At 45.4% G+C, this 13,019-nt stretch overlaps 1 protein-coding gene across 25 annotated transcripts in view; it reads left to right on the forward strand.

Moving 5' to 3' along the window:
- Positions 1-295: 295 nt before the first annotated feature.
- Reps1 (RALBP1 associated Eps domain containing 1) overlaps positions 296-13,019 on the forward strand; it is a 77,788-nt gene continuing 65,064 nt past the window's right edge. For 23 of the 25 annotated variants that reach the window (XM_087655100.1, XM_087655101.1, XM_087655102.1 and 20 more), the window contains 1 exon segment: positions 391-939. In XM_087655100.1, the coding sequence (XP_087511226.1) occupies positions 787-939 (153 nt within the window). In that variant the 5' untranslated portion in view covers positions 391-786. 25 annotated transcript variants of the gene reach the window in all.

Here is a 13,019-nt window from a genome sequence, read left to right on the forward strand (position 1 = left end):
AGACCGGGCTTAGGAGTGGGAATTCAGCCTCGGTTTAAGCGTCCACACCTGAGCAAGCTTCCCAGCTCCAGTGGACAGTGTAAAATGATGCACTCCTCCTCGGTAAGTGCAAACGGGTAGGAACTGCTGCATGCCAGAAGCTGCCACACTCGAGCCCGCAGCCCGACCTGAACCCTCCGCATCCGATCGCTGGCGGACTGGTCCTCAGGTGCCCCTCGCCTGGGGTCCTGGCGGAGGGCGCCCAGGGCCACTGGTCGCGCCGCGGGGCTCCGGCCAGCAGGGGGCGCTGCGGCCCGCTCTCCCGGGAGCGGCCAAGCCAGCCCGGTGGGTGTTTCTCTCTCTCTCTCTCTCTCTCTCCCTCTCCCTCTCGCGCTCTCTCCTCCCGGCCTCACATCCGGGTCTGGAGCGCGGCCGCCGCTGTCAGTGCCGGGCCGGGGCGCAGTCAATGGCGGCTGAAGGAGGCGGAGCGGCGGCCACGCGCAGCCCCGAGCCCCCGAAACTTTAGACTTCCGAAGCCCCACAACTTCTCGGAGGGGGGTGCGTGGGCGGAAGGGGAAGCCGAGGCGGGAAGCCCGAGGGACGCGGCCGAGCCCCGAGCCGCCGCCTCCTTCCCCACGCCGAGCTTTGCGGCCGCGCGCCGCCGCCGCCGGCTGCCCCGGACCACACGAGCTCGCGGCCCCGCGGGGAGGCCGTGCTGCACGCAGTCCCCCGCCGGCCGCCCCGGGTCGCGGGGCCGGCGCCCGGGTGGTGCATGCGGGGCGGGGCGGCCGCGGGGCCGAGGCGAAGATGGAAGGCTTGACGCTGAGCGACGCCGAGCAGAAATACTACTCGGATCTCTTCTCCTACTGCGACATCGAGAGCACCAAGAAGGTGGTGGTCAACGGGCGAGTGCTCGAGCTGTTCCGGGCCGCGCAGCTGCCCAACGACGTGGTCCTCCAGGTACCGCCGCGTCCCCGGCCGCGCGGGCCTCGGGCAGCGGGAGCGGGAGTGGGCGACGTTTCCAGGAGGGCAGGTTCCACCCGGGGGGCTCCCGTGCGGCGGGCAGAGGCCGCAGGTGCGGGTGCGCGGGGACTCCCGGAGGGGGAGGGGTCGCTTGCCGGGGTGGGGGCGGGGGTCTGCGGAGCCTCAGCCTGCATCCCTCGGCCAGCCTGTGCACGGGAAGAGCAACTTCCCCGGGAGGCTCTCGGCTTGTGTGCGGATCCTAGCTTCTGCTGTGTGTGTTCCACATTCACAGAAGCTCTTCGGCTCCCGCACAATAGGAAAGTTACGAGTATAGGCAGGCAAAATGCCATATGAATTGGAGTGAGCCGAGCAGACTCGATGAAGTGAGTTTTGTTAAGGTATCCAAGAAGCAGGTTGGTTTTTTTGGGTTTTTTCTTTTTTCTTTTAGGAAGCTGTGTTTTTTTGGGGGGGGGGTTGCGACTAAGAAAATTTGAACTTCTGGCTAGTACTTGGCGTGTAGATAGATGTGAAAAGAACTTGTTCGTAGGATGGGTGGCCGATGTACCGTGGACAGTATCTTCTAGTGGGCTTTCCGAGTGTAGTTGGCGGAGCTGGTTCATTGGGTTTGGGATCTACTGGAACAGCTGGAATCAGAAGGTGGATATTCTCCTCGGTCTGTAGCTCTGCCCTGTAGCAGCAAGCACGGTTAGTGTAAACCTTCTTTGTCGTCTGTTTTTACAGGAGACTTCGTAGAAGTGCTAATATTTGTGATGAGCATTAACGCTACTGCCTCATGATTCATAGCTGCTAGTAAGAGCCTTTTTAAACGGCATGGGAGGAAGGAACCGTTTTAAGTTTTCATCCTAATATTGATCCCAAATCAGTTATCCGAATCTCCAAACACATGGAGATGGAAGTGGATAAAATGTAGGGGAAGCAGAATATTGGGGCAGAGGTTTTGTTTTACTTTGTTTTGAGACGGTTTCTTGCTTTATATCCCAGACTTGCCCTGAACTTCAGGGTCCTTTTGCTCCCTCAACTGCTCAAGTGCTGGGATTACAGGTGTGGGCTGGGCTAGGAGTCTCTCCGGGCTTTTACTGTGGTCTCCTATCAAATAGAATGTGACTCTGGGCCAGCACTCCCGTCTCCCCAGCCTTGAGTTCTTGTAGGCCCATTTTAGAGTGAAAGTCAGTTTGCTTAGAACAAAAACTCTAATAGATATAAAAATTTCTACAAATACTTCGGATATAGACGATACCCTAGTGCCTACTGTGGTTTAGGGAATGAGTTCTTTCTCTCTGTTTTATGTTGTCTTTTTTTTTTTTTTTTAAGCCTGGGGTGTGGTGGGGAAAGGTGAGTGTTTTAGGATAAGTAAGTCTAGATCTGTGCTGCTGAAAAGGGCAACATAGTGACTATTTTAGGCTTTTGCCGCTATTAACATTCTTCGAGGATTCACTGTTTTTGTTTTTTATGGCTCTCTTACAATGCTGAAACCAGTTTTAGCTTAGGTTCACACAACTGCCTGTAGTTTGCTGGTGGTCCTGTAGAGCTAGTGTCTTAATGGATTTGGTACAAAACCTACAGGTTCTGGTCAAAACATGCCCATTTATTATGGAAATAAGACATATAAAGGACTTAAAATCAAGGAGAAGCCTCCCATATTCTATCTTAGCTTATGTCTTTGGGGCTCAGAGTTGACAGAATGACTTTTTGTCGTTCTCATGGTGTACAAGACTTTTAGGTTGTTTAAATATATTGTCGTTCAGGGCATAGAAGTTAGCATTGATTAGCCTCCAGCTGAGGTATGTTCAATAGATCCAACTTATTTTCATATTTTACTCAATCGTATGGGTATTTGAAAATAACTTTCTATTGTTTTGTGCGTGGAGAGCTTAAGTAGCTTAAATATTTGGGATTCAATCGCACATTGGGAACCGTAGGAATCTCTGGAGCCAGACTTTCACAGTACTATGTTCAGGTTGAGTGTCCCTGATCAGGGCATCTGTAATACTCCTAAACTTAAAACTTTGTGGGCCAAAATAGCACAAGTGGAAAATTCCACATCATGAAACTTTCTTGTATTCATAATTATCGTTTTTTTTTAATTTACTCTCAAACTGTGGGACCACCGTGTATATGAGACATAAAGAGATCTCTTTAAACTTGGATCCCACCCCCAAGGTATCTCATTGTGCATACACAAACATTCCGAAATCTGGAGGGGAGAGTTGAAACTCAAAACACTTCGTTTTCAAGCATCGCTGATAAAGGACTGCCAACCTGTACTGCATAGCAGTCTGCAATCTCGAAGGCAGTTTACTTAAAATTTGGCCTAAGACATGGAAATGTGAGACAGAAGGGGGATGCGGATTTAGTTTCTCTTATGGGAGTTTGAGGTTTTCTGAAAACAGCAGTCCATGGCTTTCAGTGAGAAGCATTTGGGGTAACTCAAACATAACATACAGTTCTGTTCCCTTTCTCAAGCTAGATATTGGGGGAAATTAACAGAAGCACAAGGTGCTCTGAGGGCTTTGTAAATTACAGGACCATTCAGGTGTAAAGAAAAGGGTACCTGGAGGAAGCACATTGGGTTCACAAGCACAAAGGAAATAAAAACAGGACAGATTCAGATGGACTTCTTTCTAAGTTGGGATGGGGAAGAAAGTTGGGCTTCTAGGCAGGGGAGAAATATGACCAAAGTGGACCTCCTCCAAGCCTTTTCAAGGACTAGTAGATGATAAGGTTTTACCTAAGCTGAAATATGTTTGGAAATAATGAAACAGAGTTAGGAAGAGTTCCTATTACTAAAGACTGCAGGCAGGAGATTTCATACATATTTCAGTAGGCAGTGCAGAAGCATTGGAAATTTTTGGCTTTGAGTGGTAGAGAGAGTAAAGGATAGGGAAGGAGGCTCTTACAAAGGTCTGGCATGGGTGCTGGGTAATGGGTGCCCAAACCAGAGTGACAGCACTGGAATGGAAAATAAGGGTAGTGTCTTTCTGAAGAGCAGCTGGGGTCCTTAGTTGTTACTGTGTGAAATGCCTTGTGGGGCAACTCCTAATTGAATCCAGATGACCACGACTGGACGGGCAGCTTTGAACTAACTGTGAAGGGTATTTGAAAGAAAGGGTTCATATAGAAAGTACTCTAGGAAGCTTTTGTCAGTGCTAGAACAGAGGTTGTTATCTTGGGGCTAATTTTATATCAAAGATAGGAAATGGTGAGGAACTGGGCAGTAACACACAAAGCATGGGGTCGTAGGGCTGGTGACAGGATTCCATGGTAAGGGCATCCGCAGTTAAGCCGCTGCAGTGCCCTGCGTTTGATCCTCAGGACCTGCAGAATGGAGGCGGAGAGACTCCCAAGACCAGTTATGACTATGCCTCACAGCTGCCCATTAATTATTTTTTAAATAATAAAATATTTAAGAACAGCAAAAAACAGGGTGAGAGAGAACAGTATATGGGGAGTGGTTTTATACTCTCAGGCCAGTTGTCAATGTCTAAAGATATTTTGGGTTGTAATAAAATGGGGAGGGAATGGTTTTGCTGGCATGTAGTGGGTAGAGGCCAGATATACTGTTTAATAGCCCAGAGTGCATGGGACAGCCTGTAGAACAACTGTCTGGCTCAAGACGTCAGAGTTGTTGAGATCTGAGACCTGACCTGGAGTCTGACAGAGAACAGGAAATGACTAGTTACAGGAGTTGTCCTGAAGGCAAACTTGGCTAAGCATGGCCGATTTGGCGTAATTTGGATGGGAGAGATGGTGGCAAGGATTCCTGTTGGACACCACTCCAATTAGAACAGGGGCAGGATGGGGCCTGGTGTTGTAAGGAGGAGTGGGGAGTGTGACTGCAGGCATTTTGGGATGTTGCTAACCTTCATCAAGTAGGAACAGGTATTTTATTTATGGTGAATGTTGGTTCTGTTCACAAGTTGGCCGTCACTTCCTCATTGAGGGCAGGGAGCAGACAGTGTTTTACATACCTATTAGGACCTAGATTGATCCAGTATTTTTCAACATTTGTTAATAAAAGTCACGAGAGAGGGCTGAGTCATCTGGAGAAAGCAGGGTAGAGAACAAAGAACAGAGAGAGGGCCTAGAACTGAAGGGGAAGGAGCTGGCATTGAGTGCCCACTGGGCTCCTTTTACCAGGCAAGCCCTTCTCATGCAGGCACTCAGTTGACCCCTGCACAGCGCTGTGAAGTGGGTGCCATTTTTATTAACAAGGAACTTGGTAGGCAGAGAGGTTAAGTAACTTGTTTATGAATAGTGAATGTCCTTTCCTTTCCTTCCCGTTGTCCCTTGCCCCCTTGTAGCTGGCTCCTCACTGTTGGGACCTCTGAAGAATGGGTTAAGTCATTCAGACTTTGATTTGCTTGCTTGAGTTACATGTACTCTTTTTCTTTTGAATAGTGAAGGGTTTAATTTATAATGATGTCTCAAAACAGTCACTTCAGAGAGAGGTAGATTCTTGTGGTTGCTTTCCTGGGTACAAATTGACACAGTTTTATATTATACTGTCAAGACATCTTAAGGGATATCATTACACGTGCTAGTATCTGTTACTTTTAAAAACTATTTATTCTGTGTATACAAGTGTTCTGTCAGTGTATGTGTCTGTGTACCATGAGCGTGGCTGGTGCCCACAGAGGTGAGAAGAGGATGTCAGACTCCTGGGAGCTTGAGTTAGAGAATATTGGCACCACCACACAGGTGCTGGGAATTGCTCTCAGGTCCTCTGGAAGAGCAAACCGGTGTTCTTAACCACTGAGCATCTCCACAGCACCCAAGCGTTTGTTTCTTGAGACAGGGTCTCCCGACGCAGCCAAGGCTGGCCTGGAATAGCAGAGTAAAACTTATTTGGGGGTAAAGGGTTTGTTGTTGAAGATAGTGTCAGTAGACCAGGAGGAGGAGCGAAATAGTTTGACTGAAGATCTGACCTCAATATTTAATTATCAATTTAGCCATTTGCTGAAGATTTTCAGTGTTACAGCATTAAACTTAGCTTTTCCAGAAGCAATTTATTTTTTAAAGAATAAGAAAAGTATATTCTTTACCACATTAATCAGTATGTCTTCTTGGCTTTCACTTTAAAAGAAAAAAAAAAACCTCTTTATCTGGGAATTGTCAAAACTTACCCAGACTTTGAATGTGTGATTTCGTGATAAAGCTTTGAGTACTAGCTGTCCTTTCCCTGCAGTTTGCCAGCAGTGTGCCCTTTTGGGTCAGCGTGCTGAGCAGTAGCTGGAAGAAGTGTTGAATAAGATACTAACTTAATGCGAGGAAAGCAACAGCAATGAAATGGAAACCGGCTTTTCTCTTGAAACTCGCTTGAGTTGGTTATGAAATCTGTTAACTAGTAAAATAGCTGAAGTGGAATTATAAACCTTATTTATGCATCGGATATTAGAACTATAACCTTACTTACACATCAGATATTAGAAACTTAGTAAAATGTCAGTTTGCAGCCCTCAAGACATGGGATTTTATTTTTTGTAAGTTCTAAGTCACTGTCTATAAAGAGTAAAACTGTACACCTGAGTTGGTCAGACGTCCTCCATGCACTGCTGTAAAGAGTACACACACCGAGTTAGCGGGCATCCCCATGCCCTGCATGTATGAGGAAGACAGCTGGCATCTTCACACAGTGTCTGTTCACACAGTGTCGGCCATGCTTGCTTCTGGAATTCCTGTGCTGGCTGGAGGCTTGCTTTCCTTCATGCCCAGCGTCTTCATGTTGGGGACCTTACTGCAAGCACTGTGACAGTAGAAAAGAGCATAAGGAGTACCAAACAGAGGCTGGCCTCAGCCAGTTCTGTGACCTCCACAGTCGGTTCACCTGAATCACCGCACATGAAGTGGCCGGGGTGGGTTTTCTGGACTTCTGATTGAAAAGATTGTCTTTTTCCACGGTGGCTACTCTGTCCAGCCTTACCCATAGGAAGACACGCGGTGTGTGTGCTGCCCACTGCTGTAACACTTCAGCTGCTTTCTTTGCATTCCTCGAGTGCTCTAAGGAGGGAAACCTATTCTGTGGTGACAGCTGGCAATGCTGTGGTGACAAACAGAAGAGGAAACTAAGGCAAAGATTGTATGAGTTCTTCAAGGTGTCTGACCAGTGAGTGCTTAAGATGAGAAATGCGCCTGGCCTCCAGCCTTTATCCTTTCTTATGGTGCAAGTTCTGCGGCCTTGCCTCAGTGTGGTGGCCTGAGTGAGAATGGCCGCTTTGGCTCACACGTCTGAGTACTCGGGACCCAGTAGGTAGAACAGTTTGGGAAGGATTGGGACATCGGACCTTTTTGGAGGATGTGTCACTGGAGATGAGCTTTGCCCATTGTCTCTCTTGGCCTCCTCCTTGTGAGTCAGGGTGTGAAGTCTGTTACTCCTGTGCCCTGCACGCCTTTGCTCTGTCACAAACATTAACCCTTTGAAACAGCCCAAATAAAGGCTGTCTTTTGTAAGTGGCCTTGGCCATGGGGTTTTGTCACAGCAACAGAGAAGCACAGGGCACGGTGATGGCTGTCTTCATTAGGGTCTTCCTGTTTCCCTCTGTAGGAGAGATGTGTCTGGCAAGGCTAACCGCCTACCTTATCCTTTAAGATTGGTAAATTGCAGGGCCTGGGCTTTAAAAATGTGCATCTCTTCTGTTTTGTTTCAAGAGTTATCATATATTTAATTTGAAGTCTGTGTTGTTAAGGGACAAAGTCAGATTTTGTTATTATGGTTTTTGAGTTATTGAATCCTTAGGGATTCTGGTGAACACATTGGACATCTGCTTAGAAGACACAGTTATGCAACATTTTACATTAAATCTGGTGTTGCCGGCCTGTCCTAGCCTGGTTAAGCTCCAGAGGCTCCCTAGGTTAACACAGTCTTATAGTGCAAAATACTGAAGACATCTTTCTCAAATCAGTTTTATATAGTACTTCTTTGGCCATACTTGTAATCAGCTGTTGTCTCCACCACTGTGTGTTGTACCTGTGGTAATGTTGAAAGGAACTGTGTACACACAGAGAACCATTGGTGAGAGGATAGTGAGACAGAAGTGAGCGGGAACACAGCTCAGGGCAGGATGGGCAGACAGTGATAGGGATGGGGGGCAGTGAGCCGCACAGCAAGGGAACTGTCTGAAGCTATGATGAGATTATGTGTTGAAGATGAGAAGCTGTGACATTAATGGACAAAAGAACAAGGAAGGAGCCAGTTACTCTGGGGAGTTACGGTTTTAATGGAATCAGAATCTATAAAGTTTTATTCGGAGGAGTAATATCTAAATTCTGTTTTTAAAGACCACTCATAACTTTAAAAAAGGACTTATTTATCATATATATACAAACGTGTGTGTGTGTGTGTGTGTGTGTGTGTGTGTGTGTGTGTGTTGGGGGGGGTCTGTCCTCATGCACATCAGAGGAGGGACCCAGATTTTCTTACAGATGGTTGTGAGCCACCATGTGGTCCAACTCAGCGTGTCTGGAAGAACAGCCAGAGTGCACTTCATCCCTGAGCCATGTCTTTCGCTCTCCTCCACACTCATAACTTTATAAGTGAAGAGAGTACTGAGGACGGTGAACAGATTGGTCAGTGGATATGCGGGAGTTCACATGGGAAACAGCAGTGGCTTAGATTAGAGAGAGGCAGTAGGAGTGGGAGTGGTAAGATTGTTTAGTTAAAAATAGGACGCCATGGTAATGGGTTTGATATGGAGCTTGAGAGAGGGGATGGAGCATAAGGGTATTGTTGGTGTTGGGAAGGGGTGGGGTTTAGGGGATACTATTTTGGTAAAAGAGTAGTGATGCATTTGCAAGTTCCCTTTTGTTCACTTTAAACTATGGAAGTCTGTGTCATGAACTTTACCATCCATGACCCACACATCTTGAGAAGATATTTATCTCTTAGAGGAAGAATTGAAGATTTTTAGATTGTTGGCAAATTGAAAACAGTAACTGATGAAAATATTGAAGAAAAGACTATAAAGAAAAAAATGTCTAGAATTGAGTCTCAAGGACCACTGAACATTTCAGGTTGGGAAGTAGAAGCCTTAGGGGGGAAGCTAAGAACAACCAGGATGGTTGGAGGGAGGTGGGAGTGCAGGACGCACATCCTGCCCAAACTGCAAGTGTTCATGGCGGTGAGCACCAGCTGCATCGAGTCTGGCTGAGAGACTGAGAAATGTGGGTAGAGATGAAGCCATTGGATTGGTTTAGAAACTCGATGGAGCTTCCGTAGCCCTGTTTCATGGACTACTTTCAATAGATGCCAGGTGTGAATGACCTGGGGATTAGATAGCCAAGGGCCTAGAGGTAGGGCCTAGAGGTAGCTTTTTGAAAAGTCATTTGCCCATGAAAGTGAGTAGACCCAGGGCAGACCCAGCTGAACTGAGGGGAGGAGTGGGATTTAAAGGAAACCTTCACAGAGGCATAATTTCAGCTATTCCGGCTGTTTTCCTGCTCTCTTCATAGTCGTCTCCTTCTTTTCCTCAGCAGTCTGGAGAGAGTAGGGATGGTCTGGATCCTGACCACACAGTCTTCTGGGAGGAAAGAGTTCATTCTTTCGATTTTAACCCAGGGAGGCAAATAGGAAGGTATGTAGATTTAGTGGAGAAATGTTCCAGCCAGTGGCTTCTGCTTTCTCCCGAGACAAGATTAATAGTGTAGTTTCAGGAAATCAACATACAATATGAGGAAACATTTGTTGTAGTGTCAAAAAGATCTAAAGTTTTAGGGATGAACTATAAAATATTTAACACAAAATCTGAAGATTTAAACTGAATATGTATCTAGATTGGAAGGCTGAATATTAATATGTAGATTTTAACAAAAATCCTTGTGGTTTGTTGAAACAGTTAAGCCATTCCCAAAGACTTATGGAAAGATACAGGAACAAAATTGGAGACTTGATCCTTCTCATTCTAAAAATTGACTACACTGCTATGCTAACCAGGACAGGATGATTGGCCAAAGATTAAATGCATACATAGATCAGTGATCAGAATTGAGAATTCAGAAATAAGCCTTTATATGTAAGACTGGTTTATTTTGTGGGGATGTGCATGGATATTTTATTGGGAAAAGGGTATTCTCAGCAGATGCTTAGATTCTAATGCTTAGATTCCTGTGTACTTAGGGGAAAATGTACTTAAGCATTTTGTTTATAAATCACAAAATAACAAAATATACAAAACTTAACTTAAAATAGATTATATGCTTAATTGCAAAATTTAAATCCATGAAACTTCTAGATGAGTGACATTGGGTTAGCCTGACATTCTTACATATGACACTAAGATCCTATGTACTTTGAAAGAAAAAAAAAGTATGAATTGGATTTTATCTAAAAAACGTTCTTAGCATTTAATATTGCAGAAGATACTTAAGAAAGTTCAAAGGATATAGACTTGGAAAGATTTGCATATTATAAACATGGTAAAGGTCTTTCATCTAGAATATGTTATTACTAATTAGGGAGCTACATACTAAACCACAGTGATATACTGTCACTAGAAAGGCTGTGGTTAAAGTCTGTAATACTTAGTGTTGGCCCTGTGAAGAGAGGACAATGCTTTCACACTGCTCCGGGGAATGCAATTGCCACAGAGCTGTGTTGTGAAACACTGGCCTTAAAACGAGCATGCACTTACCTAGGAATAAGATACTGTGCTCCTGTGCATCTACCCAAGAGAATGAGAAAATGTTCCAAGTGTTCTTTGTTAGAAAATTTACAAATGCACTATTCTATAGCAAACCTGGAAAAAACAACCCAAGTACCCATCAATTAGTAATTAGCAAATAAAATGTTATATCCATAAAGCAAAATAATACTCTGCCATCAAAAGGAACACATTCTTGATAGACGTTGCAACAAAGACAATGGAAGAAACACACTACTGAGAGACACCAGACACAAAAGAGTGCCCGTGCACTGCATCACATGAAACATTCGAAACTACCTCTGGAAAAGATCCACAGAAACAGGAAGTGAGGGAAACAGATATTGATGGTTCTCTAATGCCAGGGCAGCAGGGGCAGCTGGAGGGAATCAACTTTGGGATAAGAAAAATGATAAACGCAACTTATGTGATGGTATTCAGCACTAACCTCTGTAAGCTGTATTGTGGTTGAATTTCATGGTGTAAAAACTGTGCTTCAAGGGGTTGGGGATTTAGTTCAGGGTAGAGCGCTTGCCTAGCAAGTGCAAGGCCCTGGGTTCGGTCCCCAGCTCCGAAAAAAAAAAAAAAAGTGCTTCACAGCTCTTTTTTTTTTTTAAATCATGAATTTGTCATTTTGAAAGTGTCATGCACTATGGATTTTACTGTGAATATAGTTTTATCAAGCTTCAGCATAATTTAATGCAAACTGGCGTTTGGTGAGGATAGACTTGATCTGTAGCTTATCACACAAAGAGTTGTTAGCACTGACTCTGCTGGTTTGGCTGTTTTTGCTCTTATAGCTTACACTGGCCCAGATACACTGTATAGTTGGGGGTCACCTCGAATTCCTGGCCCTGCTGCCTCCGTCTTCCAGTGCTGGGGTAACAGGCACGTGGCACCACGTCTGACCACCAGCAATGAGTACTGGCTAGCATTTGTGCATTTTGGTCTGTGTGTCAGGACTGTTCTTCACACTCTGTATATATGAATTTCCTCCTCTAACTCAAGTGATCCTTCCGTGTTGGCCTCTAAAGAGCACCAGGTCCACGGGAGTGCCATTATAGTCAGTTCACCTACTCTGTGAGCACCATGTTTGTTAGAAGGGGCTAGAAATGAAGACGTAGGCCGAATCTGGACCAGTTTCTGTCTTTAGACTTTGGGTGGCAGATTACTTGTTTGTATACTGCTGTGATAAAACATGACTAGGTACCTTACAGAACGTTTATGTGGGGCTTCTGGCTCCAGAGGGTTAGAATCCATGATGCTGGGACAGAGGGCAGGAGCCTGCCAAGAGCTTGTTTTTGAACCACAGATTGGAAGCAGAGAGGACTAACTGAAAGTGGCAGGAGTTTTGTGACACCTCAGAGCCCATGCCCAGTGACATTCCCCTTCCAGCAAGGCCACATCTCCTGATCATTCCCAAAGAGCCACCACCTGGGACCAAGTATTCAAGTGCCCAAGACGCAGTGAGCGTCTCATCCACACCTCACAGATCTTAGGGCACTTATATACTTAATTGGGATGTCATAGTTTATGGGAAATGACAGAAATGTAGTACCCCAAATATGAATTTAAAATAATCATGTCTGGCAAATTACAATCTTAATGCATAGTAGTCTCTACTACTTGGTGACTGAAAAATCAGTCTGTCACTGTCCTGACTCTGTAGACAGCTGGCTTTTGATGAGCATCTTAGTGGCGTCTCCATTTAATTCCTGAGTTTTCCTAGGTAGCCAGATCTTGGGTCCAGACATCACAATTATGCTCCTTTGTGTAAAAATTAGTTGTAAAGAATGCTGCTCTAATAGTGATTTGATTGTCACTACTGTTTGCCTGTGAGCTAAGCAAACGTCCACATGGATGTTGACATATCAGTAGACTTGAAAAGGGAAATTATTGCCTAGAAACACAGAGCATTGGTGAGGGTTTTTTATGTTGCGCTCATGACTTGGCCAAGGGCTCCATGTTCTGAGGGCATGTTGTGCTGCTCCATTATGATCTAGAGTGAGTGTTTGTTCTAGAGCATTACGTTATGTCTCATAGGAAAACATTAAACCTTTGTAACTTCCATGTCAGCAAACATTGAGCTTAGTCAAAATAGAACAGACTTTGGAATGTGACAGCTTCCGACTCGAATCTCTGCATGGTGCTTATTAACTTCTCAACCTGATCTGGTAAGCGAGCCTAGCGAGACTGTTTCCTGTTAATCCCAGTTCTGGAGGATTGGTAATGGACACCAGCCGGAAGCGTGTGTAGACAGTGAGCATTGGGTCTGGTTCTTAGAATGAGACCAGATAAGTTTCATTAGCTCAGCCCTGCTTTGCATGAAGACTTGGAATTTGCAGTATCTTCCTTTAATAATAGAAAGGGTGTGACAGCTTTTGCTGCTGGCACACAGGGCTCTCCCGTCTCTGAGCCTGCCAG

The sequence above is a fragment of the Rattus norvegicus genome, chromosome 1 (genome assembly GCF_021556685.1).
Source record: "Rattus norvegicus strain SHRSP/BbbUtx chromosome 1, alternate assembly SHRSP_T2T, whole genome shotgun sequence".
Lineage (NCBI taxonomy): Eukaryota > Metazoa > Chordata > Mammalia > Rodentia > Muridae > Rattus > Rattus norvegicus.